At 29.0% G+C, this 21,873-nt stretch overlaps 2 protein-coding genes, 1 long non-coding RNA gene and 1 other non-coding gene across 5 annotated transcripts; 2 read left to right on the top strand and 2 right to left on the bottom strand.

The window, feature by feature from the left end:
- Positions 1 to 398: 398 nt before the first annotated feature.
- LOC107063175 (uncharacterized) lies at positions 399 to 1,494 on the top strand. The gene is made up of 2 exons (XR_001475109.1): positions 399 to 600; positions 826 to 1,494. It is a non-coding gene; the product is annotated as an uncharacterized lncRNA (long non-coding RNA).
- A 388-nt stretch (positions 1,495 to 1,882) lies between these two features.
- On the bottom strand, positions 1,883 to 1,954 carry TRNAQ-CUG (transfer RNA glutamine (anticodon CUG)). The gene has a single exon. It is a non-coding gene; the product is annotated as a tRNA-Gln (tRNA).
- Positions 1,955 to 6,602: 4,648 nt separating this feature from the next.
- LOC102588956 (uncharacterized) lies at positions 6,603 to 8,164 on the bottom strand. 2 transcript variants are annotated; one of them, XM_015314704.1, is made up of 2 exons: positions 7,954 to 8,164; positions 6,603 to 7,859 (listed from the first exon to the last, which is right to left on the bottom strand). In XM_015314704.1, the coding sequence occupies exon 2, from the start codon at positions 7,806 to 7,808 to the stop codon at positions 6,930 to 6,932; it is 879 nt and encodes a 292-aa protein (XP_015170190.1). In that variant the 5' UTR covers positions 7,809 to 7,859; positions 7,954 to 8,164; the 3' UTR covers positions 6,603 to 6,929. The 2 variants fall into 2 exon arrangements, with proteins under 2 accessions (XP_015170190.1, XP_006360138.1); XM_006360076.2 differs by having other exon boundaries at positions 6,603 to 7,849.
- A 9,960-nt stretch (positions 8,165 to 18,124) lies between these two features.
- On the top strand, positions 18,125 to 18,598 carry LOC102588630 (uncharacterized). The gene has a single exon (XM_015314687.1). It carries the CDS (start codon positions 18,202 to 18,204, stop codon positions 18,406 to 18,408), a length of 207 nt encoding a protein of 68 aa, XP_015170173.1. The 5' UTR covers positions 18,125 to 18,201; the 3' UTR covers positions 18,409 to 18,598.
- Positions 18,599 to 21,873: the final 3,275 nt, after the last annotated feature.

Below are 21,873 nucleotides of genomic sequence, written 5' to 3'. Positions count from 1 at the left end.
GCATATATTTTCTTGGTTGTTTTTGTGCTCCTTTTGGTTGAGCTAGATGATTTTCCGGTCTTCATCATGTATTTGACACTTTTCGGCGTATTGAAGATCACTAATAGATCAAATATAAGTCTAATTTCGTATATATAGGTGTTCTCCGACTCTCGAAACTTTACCTTTAGCCGGCTTTGGCCCAACTAGTTTTGAGTATGCAGGCCTCGATCTTTGAAAAACTCATAAAAAATTATTTAAAATATAATAATAAATTGCATATGACAAAGAAAACTTCGTTAAAATAGAAGAAAATATTAACAGAAGGACGATTTTAGTCAACTTTTCCCAACTTAAAAAATGTTATCAGTTAATATATGGATGTAATAATCATAATAATTTGAGGGGAAATATAGGAATCATTTACGTGAATCTGGGTTTAACTTCGTATAGTTACCCAGGCTCTGGCCCAACAGATTTTGAGCAGTCAAGCCCAATTTGAAATTCGGACCCCTAATTCCCTTTTTCGCCCGCCAATTTCAAATGTCGCCGAAGTAAACCTTTCCCCCGTGAATTCTTTGCTTCCCGGAACACCTTCAGGATCTCCACTGGCATGAAATTGTAAGTTTTCCTTCTCATGAATCATAAACCCTAATTCCTAATTCCCATGATAAAATTCGAATTTGAAATTGACGTAGAAGTACTTTGTGACTCCTTTTACGTGTAGAAATCGAAATTCTAATCTCATTGTTACATTTTTTACTAGCTTTCTATGATCAATTTTAATATCCAATTTAGTGTAAGTTTCAATTTTTCTGGAAAAAAGTTTTGTTTTACTTTATGCAGATTGAATTGTTATCAGATTGCCGAGACTTGGAATTTTGAAGTGAATTCAGGCTATAATTAGGGTGAGTTCAGTGTAACATCGTTGTATAGTAATACCAATTTGTAGGGAAAATGAAAAGAAAAATGGAAATCCCAAATTCAGGGGTTTCAATCTCAAAGAGAGACCTGTGAGAAAGAGGATAGCTTCTAGGAATTATGATGAGAATTTGATGGATAATTTCATAGATGAGCAGTTGGGTGGCCCAGTGACGAAGAAAGATTTGGAGAAAGAAACTGAAAAAGAGGCCTTGATAGCTCTTTCTTTGGGCTTCCCAATTGGGGTTGCCAAATGTTGAAAAGGCCAATACTGGTGTGCGTCTTCCCTCCAGCTTTAAGTTCTTCTTTCTGCATACATACCACCCTGAAGCCTTTGGCCATCCTTTCCTCCTTTCTCCTTAAAAGCATGATGAGCTTCACATGGATGGTCTAACTTGAAAACTTGGAGTCGACCAGTGTTTGTACAATATGTATTCTTTTTTCAAATCACAACAGTTAAGGAAGCAAGTTTTTTTTAGTGTCAAAGATGTAGACAGAGAACATTTTTGCTTGTACAGTAGATGAGATTCTGATGTGCATGCTCTGACTATATGCCTTGTGCTTTTGTATTAAAACTTGATTATTTTTTTCATATCTTTTCTTTGTTGCTCCTTGTTTGATCTTTTTGGTTGAGCTAGATGATCTTCCAGTCTTCATCATGTATCTAACACTTTTCGCGTCATCGTCCGAGAATCATCCCAGTGATACTATAATTGTTTGTCTATAGATAAAATAACCACTTAAAATGCTCGTGTCTTCCAGATTTGAAAATAATTTCAATTAGTAGTATTTTATCGAATGATGTCCCTTAATTAATTTTCTACTGAAGAAACTTTTTATAGGTTGTGTGAGGTATTGTTTACACGATTAATATACAGAATCAAATATCTTCAAAAACAAAAACAAACAAAAAAAACTATTGAGTGGCCATTCTGTTATAAAAATCTAATCTTCTATCTTTAGAAAATCAGAAAAAAAGAATAGGTCCCACCGAGACTTGAACTCGGGTTACTGGATTCAGAGTCCAATGTCCTGACCACTAGACCATGGGACCTTGTTGAAAATTTAAGATAAACAATATTTATAAATCCAATTAGAAAGTACTAACCCCTTCCCACACCCCTAATTACCAAGAAGTATGATTTACACCATAAATTAAGCATATCTTGAATTTATCATGTCATAAAAGTTCATTATTTTCTTCTTGAACGAAACATTGTAAAGGTAAGGTTGTATACACATCACTCTCTCTAGCCCTTACTTATGCGATTACCCTGGATATGCACTCTCTCTAGAGAGTTTTTATGTGATTACCTTAGATATGTTGTTGTTATTATTGTCGTAAGGAAAAACTTGAAAGAGAAAGGCAGGGAGAACTTTGAAAGCAAAAGAGGTTTACTAATCCAACATTAACCATGTTTTAAGGACCCAAATATTCCGGCAAGTGTTAATGTAAACACACAAAAATCAGGAGAGAAGGAATAAATTAAGGTATGTGGTCTCCATCAACTCTTCCACATGCTAAATCTATATTGATAGTTGAAACGTTGTAAAAATATAGCTTTTATATCGGTATTTATCTTGGTATAGCATTCGCAAAAAGCTCACACTTTATTTACGTTATTCTGTCACCTAAAAGACCTAGGACTGAAAAAGTCATTCGGAGCACATGCCTATTTAATTGCTAGATTAGAGTGTTTAAACTTTTGGATATTATAATTGGAATTAAGTAGGCATTTTGATTAATGGACGATACAAAATTAGGAGAGAAGAAATATCATAAATTGTTTGGTCTTAAATCTTAATCAACATATTTATTATTTAGGTGGCCATTTAATATTCCAATTTATATTAGCCAAATCTGTTTATAATGATAGCTCAAACATCAATGGCAAGCACAAACATTGTCCAACTCTGAAATGTAGTTGAAACACCTAAATCATGAAATACTTTTGTTAGCAAATCCTTGTAATCCTACCAAACCTACAATCAACATCATTGTTGTTGTTTTAGTTGGTTTAGTTTGTCATTAACGATACGGGCGAATATAATAGAATTTTGTAAATTTTGTTTGAATCTTATGTATATTTTACTAAATATTTATAAAATTAAAATGTAAAATCGAATTGCTAACGTATAAAGTTATTATCCTACCATTATCAAAATCAAATTTAAATTTTGTGTACACGTCTATCAAACAAAAGCATTGTCCCACTCATGATTTTGATTTGTCACGAAGCGTCATGAGTGATGTGTATTTTAAATACAATAATAAGGTTATTTTTATATTATAAAGGCTAAAAAATTCAAATTGCATCTAAATTTTTCTATCATTGCAATTTATTACTTTCTTTGATAGCATACATACAATGATACAAATGGAAAGAGGCTACTAAGGGAAATAGTAATATTGAACTTATCTATTACTCTATGTTATGCCCATAATATTGAACTACCAAAAGTTATAATGAAATAGTAAATTGGAGTAATATTCTTTCATTTTAAATTAGAGATTTCAGATTTGAGCATTGAATATAGAGTCACATCTGCTAGAGATCCATAATGAAACTTTTCAACGCAAATGCAAATTAATTAAGTCCCAGAACGAATATTGAATACCATGTGGAAAACCAAAATCCTATATGCCATGCCCATTAAAGTTCCCTTATTCAAAATCATTACTTTGAACTTTTCTTATGGAGGAAAAGATATATATATAGGGTCGATTTCAATATTCTTTTGTTGTGTAGGACCTATATATATGTATGCATTAGTCATTCGTTTCTCTTGCTTTCACATGTAGTCAAAATTTTATGTGGTTTATATTTATTTATTTTTTAAAAACCAAAATAATAATCTTCTGTTATATAATTTGTTTCTAAGGATATGTATTTCATTATTTGATCTTCTTCATTTTTATATTAATTATAACATTATATTGTGCAACCTACGTGCATGCCACTTAAATAAACGGTGTAGATATTTGTGCTATCAACAATTAGGTTAGGCAAAATCTTTCCATCAATACATTTATTGCAAAATATTTTTAAAAAAAATCATATTTAATTGGTCAAATTTTAATTTTCAAAGAAAAAAGGTTCCTTAAATATCAGGAAAACGACTTTTTTGATAAGAGTACGTAAGAAAAATAAATTCCACAAGTGACATTTCATGATGATTATCCCCTTCCCACCCCCAACCTTCATACTATTTGTCTATATTATATATAAATACTTATAAGATAATAGTTTTCACTTATTCACAAAATACCAGAAACTAAAAGTAAGAAAATCATTTATTTTTCGAAAAAATATAGTTGATTTTTTTTTTCCTTCACTCTAAACAAACATAGCCTCCTCTACCATTCAAATTCCATTCTACAAAAGGAGTAAATGCAGAAAAGACTTTTGAACTAAAATAATGTTCTTTATAATGTCTAATATGTGTAGGATAGAGACTAGACAAGGACCTCAATTGCTATATCTATTAGCTTTTTTTTCAACCTTTTATCCAATTATTCAAATACCTAACCACATGTTATTATTAAAAAGAGGTCCCAATTCTATTGTCCTACGATACTATGGCCTATATATATATATATAATATAATATAACATTCAACTTCATTTTCACCATTCATATGATTTTCCTAGTAAATGAAATTTTGTCAATTTTGTTGACAAATGTTTTTTTCTTTTCTTTTGTGTTTGACAAAATTAACTAGCCTATGCACAAATTAGTCAACATATATATAATTATTGTCTTGTCTAGTTATAAAGAGATTAAATTAAGAGCATATATATATATTATGTTAGAGGCATTTAAGAAAATAATGAAAGAATACAAAAAAGTTTTAAATCTTAATACAAATAAGATAAAAGATCATTGAATAAGTGTGAAGAGAGTTTGTTTAAAGAATAAGTGTTAAGTTGACTACCATGAACAATACATTAATTTGTTATTAAAATAATTTGTGCTTAATTTGATCACATTTGAGAATAATTAGTTGATTTAAATTTCAGCTACATTTACAAAGTTGTGATGTAGTGTTAGTATTCATCCTTTCTTAATTATAAATTTTAAATGTAAGGCGTGAAAATGAAATCTGTTTTAATCAGGACCGTCTTCTTTTCAAAATAGTCCACATAATTATTATTTTTTAAAAAACAGAAAGTAGTTGTTATTTAATAATAGAGAGAATATCATAATTATAGTATTTAATTGTCAGCTTTAAATTTCTTAATGGTTTATTTATCCACATCTTATACTCTCTCCTATCAAATTGTATCTTTTTTTCTTTTACATCCCAAAAAGAATTACATATTCTTATATATAACAACAATTTATCTTTAAAATATTTAATTTATTCTTAATGTTACAATATATAGTCACATACACACATATATATCCTGCTCATCTTTTGTATCAAGAGTCGATTAAAAATATTCTCTCTACGTTTCACAATAAAAGGTTCGAAACATGTTATTTTTTTCAAATCTCACTTACAAATTATATTAAATATATTATTATTATTATTATTTTATATCTGATCAAATATTATCACATAAATTAATAACTGGCTAACAAAAATGGAAAAAAGTCATAAAAGTCAAGATTTGAAATATAGAATTTTGCAAATGCTGGTAGACAGGAGGACTGGTAGAATTTAATATTTGCTAACTAACTTATTTCCACGTACACTTCTAAAATCTAAATTTACCACTAATGATTTTCAGGTCCACAATTATTTTTAAATTTTCATTGAAGTCATTTCTTTTTCTACTATACGTACGATAATGACCCCCCAACAACTCCAAGCCTCACTTATTTACCCAAAAATAATAATTCTTCATCCTAATAATATGACTTCAAAATAAAATAAAGTTTAGATTTCAACTAGACATTTGATACTTTAAACCATTATGTTTAACACCTTTCTAAGGAAGTAATAATCTTGTGTGTCCATTTACTTTGTGTTAGAGTCAACTTTCACATATTTTGACTAATTTCATGAGATATATGTTATCTTTTATCAACAACATGTAATATATAACTCTATTCATCAAAGCTAATATAGATGCAAATAAGTCTTGTATGTCCACTTTACGAATAGAGGAATGAGAAAGGTCATAATTAACTAAAATAACATATATAATAAATTATAGGGATAAGAGTCTGAAAAATACTTCAACTTTGGTCGGATTTGCTGTTACGATACTAAACTTTCATGAGGACCTATTACTTCTCTAGAGTATTTGATACCATATTTTAAACATATATATTTGCCCACGTGGACATAAAAAATAATGCAAAATTATAAATAGTAATGTGTCCACGTGGGCACATATATACCTTTAAAATACACTATTAAATAGTTCAAGGGGTAAAAAATACGGTATTAAATAGTCTAGGGAGGTAATAGGTCCTTATGAAAGTTTAGTATCGCAACAGCAAATACGACCAAAGTTGGGATATAATTCAGACATTTATCCCTAAATTATAAAATCAAATCTTTCCAACTTCGTAACTTAATATACTCATGTGATTTAGAATAATTGTTCTACTCGTTTGAGTTGTTTCAAGAAGTCAGATGTTTTTCTCGAATCAAAATGTTTAATAATGTGTTTGATTATATTTACTTGTCAGGTTTATATGAAATATTTATTCTCACATAATATAATACCAATTAGTAGAGCAATTTAGAAATATTAATTAAACTTATATATCAAAAACATTATGTACAAATGACAATAGATTATCATATATATCACCATATAAAGAAGAGCAATTTCAGATTTCCTCATCAAAATGGGGAAAATTACATTCTCTATATATGTCATTTTTCTTAATTTTCCAAATTTGAACTAATCTAGTAGATATTACTACTACTATCATTAATTGCATCTGGGTCCACTTTGCTTCTCCAGATTGTCATATAGGCCCCTACAAAATTAAAAAAGTAGAAAACAGTACCCATTACTTATGCTATTATCACTTTCATATTCATATGTTATATATTTTGCAATTTTATCAACAAAGATTGTTGAGTCTCCAATCCAGTCTAACTTCATTGGGTCCCACAAAATGCTGACTTGGCTTGTTGAATACGATGACGTGGCTGTTGACCATAAACGCCGTGACCCGCTCCGAAACCCGAATATCCTCCATCTTCAATTCCTGCAGTCTCTTCACGTACTCCGGCGCGTGCACCAGATCCCACACCACCCCAACGCCGCCGGGTTTCAGCACCCTCACCACCTCCCCCAACACCCTCATCCTCTCCGCCGCCGCTACCGCCGTTTTCTGCCCGAACTCCTTCCCCACCGTGTGTACAAACGCCGCCGACGCCACCACGTCGAAGTAATTATCACTGAACGGAAGTTTTCTCGGGTCACCTGACCGGCACGTGACGTACTCCTGAACACCTTCAATCCCGGCAGTTCGGAGAGTAGAGAGAGAACAAGTCGGTGTTGGATGTAACCCGACGACCCGACCGGATGACCCGGATTTCTTCAGCTGTAGAGCGACGGCGTTGAGGAGGATCCCACGGCCACAGCCAAGGTCAAGAGCATGCTTAACGGAAGACCAATCACCAACGGCGTTCACCATCCTCTGTGCCATTTCCCAGTGAAGCGAAACGGAGGAGTAAAAAATGTTGCCGGCGGCGTAGAAAAGGCAAACGGCGGAGAGTGCAGTGACGGAACCGGTGAATCCGGCGGCGAAACGAGCTGAGCTTAGGCCAGGTAAGAAATGGTGGAAGAAATAGCAGATAGGTTCGAAATAAACTAGAAAAATCACAGACAGTATAGAGAAGAAGATAGCATAAATTAGCAGAAATATCGGGGTTTGCCAATCATCAACACCGTAAATTGAATAGATCTGTCCCCAATCTCTACCAGCTTTCCCCATTCTTAGCTTAATTAACAATTCGCCATAGAAACTTCAAAAATCTGCAAAAATCTGTTAAAAAAAAAAAAAACCATTAACATTTCTGTCACTATAAACCAAAAAGAATAGAAAACGAACAAACAAACAGTGATTAACAGCAACGTACGGTGATTTTATCAGATCCCGAAGCAATTAGACAAAGAGTTAGTATACAGCACGATGTCAGATTTTCAAATTCTGATGGATGAAATGAGTATTAATAATGGTGATGTAATGCCGCGTTTGTTTGTTTGATTGATTCGTCAGATAATGGAGAGTGCTCTTTTGATGAACAAGTTGTTACCAGTGCCCAGTGCTGTGTGGGGTTTGTTCTAATTCATACTGTATTTATATATGCACAAACGCAGAGTTGTTGGGTATGGATCGGGTCGGATAGAGATGGAGTTATAATATTAAGTATGCATTTAATATATTTTTTGCTTAGATCTTATATGTATTTACTATGAAATAGCCGGAGTATTTGCTTAGATCTAGTATTTAATACTATGAAATAGGCGGAGTTAAAGATTTTGAATTTACAAGTTCTGAAAAATTAAAATATATTTCATTATTTCAATTTGTTTGTCTTATTTCCTTTTAATTGGTTTAGAAAATTAATGTTTTTTTTTCTTGTTTTGACTTTTTGACAACTTTTTAATCTTAATTTTTAATATCATGAAAATTAAAATACATGCAATAATGTATCTTTAATGTAAGACCAGAACAATTAAATTAAAACGAAGGGAGGTTAAAAATAATTATTATTACATTTAAGTAGATCTTTAAACATAAATATAAAATATCAATTAAAATTATTGAGTTTAGTCAAACATGTAGAAAACAATTAATATTACATGTAAGTAGATTTAAAAACATAAATATAGAATCTAAATTATAATTATTGAGTTTTGTTGAATATATAGAGAATAATTATTATTACATGTAAGTAGATTTAATAAAACATAAATATAAAATCTCAGGTAAAATTATTGAGTTTAGTCAAACATGTAGAAAATAATTACTATTACATGTAAGTAGATTTAAAAACATAAATATAGAATCTAAATTATAATTATTGAGTTTTACCGAATATATAGAGAATAATTATTATTACATGTAAGTAGATTTAATAAAACATAAATATAAAATCTCAGGTAAAATTATTGAGTTTAGTCAAACATGTAGAAAATAATTACTATTACATGTAAGTAGATTTAAAAACATAAATATAGAATCTAAATTATAATTATTGAGTTTTGTTGAATATATAGAGAATAATTATTATTATATGTAAGTAGATTTAAAGACATAAATATAAAATCTTAGTTAAAATTATTGAGTTTTACCGAATATGTAGAAGGAGTTTAGTTCCATCACCACTATTGAGAAATCTAGTGGGTGATATATATTTATATAAATATCCAATTAAAAACTTGATAATTAAAATGACTCAAATAATAAATTTCAAATTTTGATTACGCCATTTAGAAGATGGTGGGGCAGGAATATTGAAAAAATAGACAAATTAAGTGACTAACTCCATAGTTTTAACAAGAGTCGTCCATATGGAGGTGTTGGATTTGATCTTTACACTATCCAAAATCAATTCCCTAAAGGCCTGCCTCCTCCTTTTTTTTCTTTTTTATTTTATATATATAAAATATATATCAAACGTAACTTTATTTTTTTCTTAAATATTATTGAATCGAATTCACCCTATTACTAATGCTAGTTAACTTGTATGTCCATTAATTAGTCCAAAACGGCAAGTATTTTGAGTAGAAAAGATCACTTTTCATGCTTTGTGTTGTGGACGTTCATATCATAAGAATTTTCAACGAAAAGGAGTTAATTTGTATCGTGAGAGTTTTTCACGTATCGATAAATGATAAATCATGATTGCATTAGATTCATTTTAGCAAATGTTTTTTACTATAGAAAAATAAATTTGTAGAATTTATGTAGTTATCTGTCAATTTTTACTTTTTTGAAAAAGAAAAATATCGAACGTCCAAATTCACACTGATAATTTATGGGACCCATGTACTACAAATCATGTACTAATTCTTTTTTCTTTAAAAAAAAGAAAGAGTAACTATGTTTAAATGTAGGTAAAGTTTCAATGTTCAACTGCTATAAATATAAAAGAAAAAAAAAAGTAAAGACATCTGTTCACGTAATAATTAGGGGTAATGAAAGCCTAATTCAAAGTAATATATATAGTTTTAACTTAAATATTATAAGTTAGAATTTTAACTCGCATATTGTAATTTAAAATTTTAGTTGAATTCAGTGTTCATCAGAAATAATCAATTTATCTTCATAATATAAGACATTTTTTTATCAGATATCTGATATTTATATTGAAGTCTGACTAATTCAGATTTGTGTTGCATAGGGCCTCATTTACTCAAAGTTCGAACCCAAAACTTCTAATTAAAGGAGGAACAATCTCATCCATTACGCACTATCTTTTCTTGACTATAGAATTTGTATTTACATGTTTTATCGTGTTATGGTATATTATATTATTATTAGCATACTAATAAAATGTTGTTAGCAATTAGTCAAAATCAACAAGAGAATATGAAATTCCATTGATGATTTTAAAAGTATTTTGTGGAAAAATAAGATTGTGGGACTTGCGCTAATCAAGGGATTGTTTAGTCAATAGGAAACAAGGATAAACAAAATTATTATATCTTATTATTGCAATCTTCTTTAACAATATGCTTTAGGAGCCAAGTCATAACTTACTTCTTCAATATTCAAACCAAAAAAAAAAAAGTTTCAAGCAAGGGTGCTAAAAGGAGCAAATTTAATTTGATTAAATTTAAACGAATTAAAATAATAAATGTACGGATTTACATTCAAACAAAAGTTATTTGGAATATTGAAATGAAATGGGTTAAATGGGGTCATTTGTGCCTTTATTTCCATTTTGTGTTATAATATCTTATCGTTATATTCCGCATGACTTTTACCCTAAAAAACTTAATTTCACTGCATGACATAAATTTGATTGCTAAAAGATTTTTAAAAAAAAACATTTGAAGGGTAATTTGTGCAATTTCATTGTAAAAATAAGCTAAACAATGAATTACAATTCTTACTAAATTTTAATTTATTTGTTTATATTTTTATAATTTAATTAAAGTACTTAATATAATTTTTCTTTATAGTTACATATACAATTTATAAATTTTTTTAACAGGTCAGTCTAACTTTTAAAATTGATTAAATTGAACGAACCAAAATAGATTGAATTAATTATAATATAACTTATTCAAACTTCAAAATATTCCTCAATTCTTTTCTTTACTTTAAAAAAATAATATATCCTGTAATGTATCTTTACGCTTTAGTATCAGTGATATCACTCGGTTTCAATTTCGTTATCACTTTTCTTCTCCGTTAAATTTAATTAATTATTTATGAGAATTTTTTTATTATAAGATGCCACTTTTTTCAACACGCATTGCGCCATAAGACAAATTCAGCCTTCCTTGCATGATTCGTGCATTATATTAAGGAGCTCATACAAGGGCTTTTTCGTCATTCGGAGGAAATAGTACATTTGATTTATTCTTTTCCTTCAACATTTATCACTCGGAGTGGGGAGCGGATCTAGCTGGGTTCATCCAAATTTCTTTCGATAGAAAATTATATTATTTATATATATAATTAAAATTATTTTTTATGTATATAGTATAGATGTTGAACCCTTTTAGCTAGTTTTTGTGTTTACTTCTTTAAATTTTAAACCCTCTCAGTAAAAATTCTGATTCTGTCGCCGCTTAAAAAAATTTATGATATGTATTTTTTAGTCCGTCTCAAATAAGTAAGTATTGATTTAAATTTCGCAATATATTTCTTCAACTTTTAACTATGTAAAATTGTGATAGGATGGATCATAAATTTGAATTCGACCTTTGACAATGAAAAAAAAAACTCTACTAAAATCCACTTATCCATTTAGTTGTCATATATGAGGCCAAAAAGTCGAATTTCTTGAGCTCTGATTCGAATATCAAATACTGAACGTTGAATTAGAAAACAAAGCAAAATCATATAAATATTTATAACTTGTTGGGAAATATACAAGTTATAAAAAAAATCTATTTAAAACTTCATATTCAATCAAATGTTCAGTAAAATATGGACGGACGGATAGAGTATTGTAGTAAGAATTTAAAATAGAGATAATGGATTATAAAGATGAAGAACGAGGGAATGGCTAAAAATTGACCTAAAGTGTTGATGGGGATATTTTTTAGAATAGGTCTTTTTTTTTTCTTTTTTTCTTTTTTATATTTGACGGTGCTTTAATTTCCTAGTAGAATATTTATTATGCATAAAATTATCTTTTTTTTCCCTTTTTCAGCTCTTGTTTTAATCACAATGGAAAAGTTTTTCCAATACCTTTTTCTTTTTGGTGCAATGAATATACATCACTTTAGTGATTACGTATTTGATAGAATTCAATAATTTTAATTTTAATTTGATATTATATAAAAAATGTTACTACTCAAAATTTATAAATTAAAAATTCTATTTTCGATTTTTTAATTTATGGACCGAGAAGGTGATGATAAAAAGTCCAAAGTGAAATACACGATCCTATCCAAAAACTTAGAATTTTACTAGTTGGTAGGAAAAACACACATAAAAAGACAAGAAATGCCTCTCTGTATCCCAGTAATTGTAAGTGCCCAATCATCAACTAATAAGATACTATTATATTTGGTTGAAATATAAAGAGGCATAAAAAAAAGAGGATAAAAGAGCATGTTCACACGATTTGTCACATATAATGCATGTATTTCACGCGATTTACTATATAGAACGTATTAATTTCACATAATTTATTATGCAGAATGGACGCATTTCACGTAATTTGCCATGCATCTTACGTGATTTGTCATATAAATCACATAAGACAGTATGTCTTTTATGTAATTTAATGCATGCATCTCATGCAATTTGTCATATATGATGCATCATCTCACATAATTTGTCAGTTTAATATGCGTATTTACTTGTTTAATTTTATGATAATATAAGTATGTATACTTTGTGCATACTACGTTAAAGAACATAATTATATATTATACCAAAAGACTAATATAAAAGTTTGAAATTTTTTCTTTGGTATTAGTTTTAATAAAGATTTTTTTTTGTGTGAAATTTGAAATTATGGAGTAAAAATCATTATTTCACTGACATTTCAAAATATTGAAGTTTAACGAACAGTAGGTAGAAAATTGAAATAACATTTGATGCCCAAGCTAGTTAATACTCCCGTGTTCACTTTTAATTGTCATGTAGCATTTTTTGAAAGTCAATTTGACTAATTTTCAAAGTTAATAATTCGATATTTTAAACAAAAAATTTAAACATTCAAAAATTATACGAAAAGTATTGTAAATTCCATTTTTTTGCATATCAATATGATGACGAATACATCGTAAAATGTTAATCAAAGTTATTATAGTTTGATTCTAAAAAAGGAAACTATGACAATTAAAGTGGACGGAGATAGTATTTTCTTTTACTAAAAATGAATCTACTCATATATTTTTTGGTCGAAAAGGGAAAATTTCATTAAATCAAATGTGACTATTTACGTGTGCTAGTTCATATGAAAATTTACTCATGTTATAAAAGTGGAATATTTCATTAATATAGGATTATAGGTCATTTACCTATTAAATGTTAACATGTTTTCATTCATAGTTAAATTTGGGAGGAGGAAACATCAAATTATATTCATCATAAAAAGTAACAATACGTGATATTTGGCCAGAATTTGGCTAGAATGATAGTTTTTCTATGTTATTTTAACTTTTTAAATATTTTTACCCTTTTAACTTAAATACATTTTTAACTAAAAAATGGAAAAAAGATCAGTTTGTTTTAAAATAAAAAAATATTATAATTTTTTTAATTTTCTGGTCAAATTCTGGCCAAATTTTCTGGCAATTTAGCACTTCCTATAATTATATACTAATAGATTAAATATTATGCATCCAGTTGTTCCATTAAGATCACATAAATGATATTATATCATTTAATTACATTAATTACAATATCATTTTTCCCTATTTAGGTGCTAAGAACAAGATAAAACTGACTTAATAAGCATTTAATTTTTCTCTTGTCTTCTTGTGTCCAATGACAGACATGTCAAAATTTGGGAGGTTATATATTTAATACCGTCAAACCTTTTTATAATAGTTATTCACTGTAATGAGTAATATTTTATTATTATAAATATTTTTTATGAAACCAATCTTTTAGATTATGCGATATATTATTTTTATGACAAGGTTATAATTTTTTCATTGGTTGTCCCTAGCCATATATATAGTGAATTTCAATGAATGTTTTTTTTGTAACTTATGGACCTTTTTTATCACGGTCTAAAGATCATAAAACAAACTGAAAATACTATTTTTAAAAATAGATTATGAGCTAATTATTAGTAAACATACATTTTACGATAGTCCAATATTTTATCGATTTGAAGAACTATATATTTGCCCTCCAAACAAAATACTACACAAGGAACATGCTAAATCCTCAAAATGAATTAATAGGCTAACACATTGTGATCTTTAAAATTATAAATATAGGTAGGCAAAAGAAGATGTGTGATCTAAAATATACTAGGATCTAAGCAAAGTCCATGCATGCTTTAGAAATGGGCAAAAATTGGTGATGTGTAGCTAGGTCAGATATTGAATGTGCAAGGTCTCCATATGATGACCAAATCCATTATTCAAATCCAATATAGTCAATATTAGATAGACCCTCTAAAAAAACCTAGTATCTAGGGAGGGTTTCCTTGTACTAACAAGTTTTGAATTTCAAGATTTATTATTTGTTTGCCTCAATATGATACATATATAGTATGTACTTTATGTCAAACATGTTCTAGTCAAATAATAAGGTCATCGTAATACCTGATTTAAGTTATATATATTGATAGTGTAGAAAATTTTCATACTATGAGCATTCTTATCATATGTTTATACATGATAAGATATTCAATTCTGATTCTTTAGAATTTATAGGTGAATTTCAAACTTCATCCGAATAGAAAAAAAAATATAGTTCTTTAAAGGTATCTCGGTGAAGAGGATTGAGAATTAATTATAAGACGACATTAAAACATTAGTACAAATTGCTTGGGTGTGAGGATAATCAGACTACCACTTTTACCAGATACGGATCCAAACGACCCAAACATATATTTTAAACCTATATGAAAGGTGGATTAGCTACTAGTTTAATTACCAAGTGATCAATCCATCCATATCATAAAAAATCTTTACATAAATGACATAATTTTGTCTCATAATTTTTAGTTTTTTACACCCATAGACCATAGTACACATAAAGTCCCGAGATATACGGTAATCCATTTAGTACAAAAGCATAATAATTAAAAAAAAGTCATGTGATTCCGTCGACTGATGCACAATATTAATTACGAATTGAACTTAATATTTTTTACTCTAAGTTTGTATGTATATATATGAAATTTTTTTAATATATATCCATAAATACTAAATTTTCAAATTCAATAATTCAAACAGTAAGTGAATTCAGTAATATTTTAAACCTGTAAAATTCAAATTCTGAAACTGCTTTTCATTGATTCCGAAATATTATGGTACCTTCGTGAGTCTTATATGTAACACTTCATTTGTCTTACTTTCTTCACACTCAAACGAACCTTCATTAAACATATTGAGAAGACAATGTACGTAATGATGATTCTTTTCAAAAGAAATATTAACATTCTCTTAATTTATTTTACAACAAATGTGAGAGTTACAACTTAGACAAATTAAAGTAACTTTCATATAATATATCTATACACTTCGATTTTTTTCAATCATAAAAAGAAAAGTTGTATTGCATGTGAAGCCAAATTAAAGACAAAATTAAATGTGTGACAAAAATTGCAGTTGTGGAACCAAAAATTACATGGCAGGATTACCTCATAGCACATGTTCATGTTTCTATTACTCAATTAAATTGGGACAGCACATGCAATATAATACCCATTTGTTTTATTGAGGTAAAAGCAATCAGAAAAAACAATCAAAGCTCATGAATTTTATAGTCTCTGTAATTAATTAGGTAACTTATATAATACATAAAGAAAATATATATTTTTCCATATATATAATAGAGAATTTCTCGAGTTCTAGTGGGGCACGATTTAAAATTTGATGAATGATGGACTTGTTTCTGATATTAATGTGTCTGTCTCTACTTAACTATTAGACTTTTATTTGCAACAAGAATCGAACATGTGACGACGTACGTCTAACTCATATATCACTTGTTGTGCTCTTACCACTAAATCAAAATCTCAAAACTCACGTAAGACTTAAAAACATCACTTATATCTTTCTCTACCTACTAGCTATTTAAACTCAATATTTTGACAACACACAACTTTCAACTTGAAATTTTTTATCTAAAGATGAAATTCTTAAAGATAATTGGTTATATTCGTCAATTTTCGTAATAATAGCTTGGGCACAATGGAATTAACCACATTTACATGTTAAACTCTTTTGAAGAGCATTTAAACTCTACTAGTGCCTTTATTTGATTCATCATAATAAATCGAGCCAAAAGAAAGTTTCTCTCTTTCTGTTTACTAAATATGCAAACTCACTCCTAGTTGAGTCAGTGTTGGGGTGGGAAAGTTGATCATCCAAATTTGATTCTAATTCCTTCCTTCAAGTTTGTTTGTACCCGCGTTTTTATTTATTATTTTCTGCTACAATATATATTAATAATTATTACAACGGGAAGCAAGGTTATAAGGCAAATGAATCTGAAAAAAATGGCTTAGTTCGGATTGTTCTCTACAACTTGGAAACATGAAGTTGAAATTGCTAAAAAATTCCATTCAGACTATTTATATGAAGAGAAAAGAATATGGAAAAATAGACAAAATATTTACATATACACTGGCTAACTGTTCTTTACAAAGACACGGGCCTTAAACATAATGGCCCAATAAGAAAACTAGCACACGTCTCTGAATAAACTTTGGGCCTTCTCAATTTTGTGTAACTGGAAACGTAGTGTTGTTAAAATCTTTAGTAATTTTTCCTTATATAAATTGTTGGTTATAAATATAAATATTATATTATTACTATTAAATAATTTTCGAAAAATCATTATGCATGCTCTTGTCGCTATTGTGTTCGACATGTATTATTTTATTATATGATAGAAATATTTTATTAGGGATGGACATCACTTTTTTAATTTGTATAACGTAGAACGTAAAAGATAAGTTGAACTTGGAGGCGTCCAATTGGAGTTTTAAGTAGAAAAAAAGGTCCTGCATTAAATCACAAGAATAAAAGCATCCCAACTGTAAAATGGACACATGGCACTTACCCACACCTTAACTATACCTGCATGTTCAAGTACATGAACCGTATAATAAAAAAGAATTTTTCAACGTATATAATTTCCATAATATCAGATTCAACTTACAACAAGTAATTTTTCAAATCAAATCTAATAGGGTAACAATAAAAATATAGCAATAACATGTCAATTTAACATAATAATGTAAAAACTAAAGGTATATATATATTGAGAGAGAGAGAGAGTGTATTATTTATGTAATATTGACTTATAACCTGACCAGACTTATAAGAAATCAAAAGTGCTTATTTAGTATGTTTTTAAAGAAGTACTGCAGTACTTACTTGAGATCTTAACACAACCTTCTTCTACCAACAAGGGTCGTGGTGGAGTGGTAAGTACTCCTTCATCCTTAACCAAGAGGTCTCGGGTTCGAACCCTCTTGGGTATGAAGTCGCCTTTGTTAGGGAGCGCTTTACCCCCAATGTGGGACTTCCTAGCGCGAATCCTGATTTAGTCGGGCTCCAATGTGGACATCGAACATCGGGTGAAAAACAAAATAAAACACAACCTTCTATCCTAAATTAACGATCAGTCTAAAAGGATCATTAAAAATATGAAAAAGTAAAGACACGAATGTATGATACGTTCAAACCCCAACAATATCGTAGAGTTCCCACGTACACGTGGCAATGATCCATTAAGTTGGAAACTGAATTTGGACATTGACCTGATCACAAAGCCTGTCTAATTAATAACTCCCTTCCACGCTGACGCCCATATCTAAGCCGGTTAACGTGGACCCTTCATAAATAATTTTATGTACACATGTACTACTATATATACCACATATGAAATTATTTTGGAATCATTCAAATTTCAAACAACAATTACGTTTCTTGGTGGAAAAGTTGCTAAATTCTCTACTTCTCTAATTTGATCGATCGATACAATATAATACGATACGATGGTTTGTTTTTGCTTTTTGGTGGATCAGAAGAAGATGATGAGGCAGAGTAAGCCCGTGGCCGGTTCGTGTTCACGTTGCGGCCACGGAGCTCAAGTTGCTCATATGCGGACCGCTACCAGATTTTGTTACGTTCCATTTTACTGGAAATCTTGGAAGGCTATTGTTTGTTGCTTCTGCGGGGCTGTTCTCAAATCTTACAGATAATAATAACAATAATATATATGAACCTATATATAGTAGCTATAATATAGAAACTCAGAACTATATATATAAGTTCTCGAGCCATCAAGATAAAAATTCTAACTTCGCAACCATATTGTACGATTCGTACATATATATATATCCTTTGTGTTCATGATTTTGATAATAATGAATGAAAGAGTTTTTTTTTTCAACGTTTAAAATTCTGAATAGATCATGTTTCAATACAAAATTTCACATACAAATTTTCTAGAGAAATGATTGTGTTTTAATTGACGTTGCTATATAGTGTATATTGGACAGTATTTTTCAAGAATTTGAGCAACATAGGTTTAATACAATCCAAGAAAGTACTTAAGACGATGTATATCCTAGTAGATCACGTTGATTTAATAAAATAAACAAGGAATTTGTCATAAAATATATATTGCTTAATCACATAAAAGAAGTCTTTGAATATATGAACAAGCTAATCAGAATTAATGTATCAAATAAATTAATTAAGTGATCTAGCAAGCTGATCACTTAATAATCACTGTGTTGGCTGCTAACAGAATTTGAAAGAGATTGTTTGAATTATTTTTATTTATTTTTAAATATATTGAATGCAACTTTCCAAGACTTTTTGGGTTGATGTTTACACTACATCTCACATGAAATGAAATTGACATATGATGTTGTGTCCACTCTGTGGGAGAAAAGAAAGAAAGCTCCAACTCCTTTGGCGGAATCAGAAATTTCACGAAGAGTGTTCTTTGCACAAGAATTGCTACATCTCACATGTACTGAAATTGACATATGATGTTGTGTCCACTCTGTGGAAGAAAAGAAGAAAGCTCCAACTCCTTTGGCGGAATCAAAAATTTCACGAAGAGTGTTCTTTGCACAAGAATTGCTACATCTCACATGTACTGAAATTGACATATGATGTTGTGTCCACTATGTGGGAGAAAAGAAGAAAGCTCCACCTCCTTTTATCTCTTGCATATACGTTGCATCATATTAGATTAAGCACAAAGTTTTAAAAAAGAACGTAAAACTTTTTGACATATATCAAAAATATTATCTAGAACTTGCGTTTTAAAACATGTGTTAATTTAAAGTTGATTTTGATCAAAGTAGCATACACTATTGCACTCTAAAAAGGTTCACGAAATTACACCCAATGACTTTAGAAAATGAGTGATCGTGAACTTTTAACCCCTTTTGATCCGTGGACAAACTTTCAAAGTGAAAAGTATAGTATTAAACTTAAAGTTTAGTCTATGAAATAAGTGGGGTCAATAGTTTAAGACTACCTACTTCCGAAGTCATTCTTGTAAATTATCCCAAAAGTTCGAAATTTTTATTGGACCTAAATTTGGCTCAAGAGGAAACTTTTAGTTAGTGTACATGGGCCGGACAAATTAGTATTCCTTTACAAATTAGTTACTTTTTGGATTTGGCCCATTTATGGTCTTGCATTGGTTTATTGGTCCAATAGGTAGGCTGGTTGAGATATTTCAATTTGGAAAAACTACCTAACTAACATACTTTACTACCATATATACTTATTTTACCTCTAGTTTAAAAAAATTACACATAATACCATTTTTAATATTTATACCATATATTTTAAAAGATTTAATTAGATACACAAATCCCTTAAATATAGTATTGGATAATTATCTTAAAATTTAAACTCCTTAATTAATGGTACACAAATTATTTTCTCATTACCCTAATGTTCATCTCCACCCCACGTACTTCACATCCACCCCATATCTCTCTCTCTTCCTTAACCAAATCGTGATAATCAGCATCATATACAAACTCATATTCATTATCGTCATGGTCCGTACATCTTTTCTATAAATTAGTCATTAACTTAGTTCTTTCAGATGACTAATATTATCCAGAAGAAGTTCAAGGTTTTTTCAACACAATTATTGTATCAATGAGGTAAATTATTATTATTTTTCATTATTCTCATGTATATTGGTTTACATTCCGTTCATGCATTTGAGACAGAGTTCATATTGGTGTAAAATTTGATTGTATAAACTTTTACAAATTAAGTTTTTGTCATTGTAGGGTCTTCATCCGCCAACATTCAAGCCGGAAATTTAAGATACAAGGAAGGAATTGATGAAGAAGATTAAGTTTACAATTACAAAATTACTATGATTTATGATTTCGTTATTTTAGGAACACTTGTTAGAGTTAATACACAAGTATCTTGTAAATCTGTTTGGTTTGTTAATTATTCATCAATTAATGAAATAAATTACACCCCTTTAATTCAAAATAATGAATCGTGTATCTTGACTTTTAAAATCGATGGATACATGTATCTCAAGAAAAATGATACATGTATCTCAAGGCCGAAATATTCGAAAATTTAAGATACAAAAGAAGGAATTAATGAACGAGATGAAGTTTACAATTACAAAATTACTATGATTTATTATTTCATTATTTTAGGAAAACTTGATAAAATTGATAATCAAGGATCATGTAAATCAATTTTGATTGTTATTCATTCATCCATTAATCCTTTAATTAAGGAAATAAGTTATACCACTTTAATTCAAAGTTATAAATCATGTATCTCGACTTTTAAAATCGATGGATACATGTATCTCGCGAGTAATGATTCATGCATCTCAATTAATCCTCTAATTAAGGAAATGAATTACAACTAATTAATTTAAACAAATGAAATATGTATCTCGATTTTAAAAATCTACAGATACATGTATCTTCTATAATTTTCATATTCGATTTGAGATACCCATGAATTGGAATGACTCAATAATATTGTGATATTTGCCATGATCAAAAGAAATTTAGAAAATTTGGTGATTCAAAAGGACGATAATTTGATGAAGAAGATAAGTTCAGAAAATAATTTGATGATATCAATCGTCGTTGATGATGAGCTGGAGCCATAATTACATTATGGTTGTTATATCTCCCATAACTTACTCCTTTAATTAAGGAATTAAACTAAAACAGTTAATTCAAATTAATTAAAATATGTATCCTATCCTTTAAAACATGTATCTTTTAAATTCTAATAAAGTCATGTATCTTAAGGTTTATTATCCATGTATCTTATGAACGAAAAATGGTATAGGTAATAATATTGAAAACTAATAATTTGTAGTAATTAGGATGTAAAGTAGTGAGATTTATGTAGTTTTTAAAATTCTTTGCAAGTTTGTATTTACTTATAACTAGTATTCGTTCCCGCGATGCGCGGATATTTTAAATGTCATAATTTTTAAAATAAAACAATTTATAAAATTTATTATTCACTTGTAAATTTTTTTTAAAAAAACGCTTATAATAATACACTATTACTAATTATATGATCAGATTAACTTATTTTAGTACACAACTTTATTTTGTTATAATATTATTCTAATAGATATAATCAACTACTATGTTTTTAGTTTTTATATATATATATATATATATTTTTAT

This window comes from Solanum tuberosum, unplaced genomic scaffold (genome assembly GCF_000226075.1).
Source record: "Solanum tuberosum cultivar DM 1-3 516 R44 unplaced genomic scaffold, SolTub_3.0 scf00302, whole genome shotgun sequence".
Taxonomy (NCBI): Eukaryota; Viridiplantae; Streptophyta; class Magnoliopsida; order Solanales; family Solanaceae; genus Solanum; species Solanum tuberosum.
The sequence above is the reverse complement of the archived record's forward strand: the minus strand, read 5'-3'. Positions and strand labels throughout refer to the sequence as shown.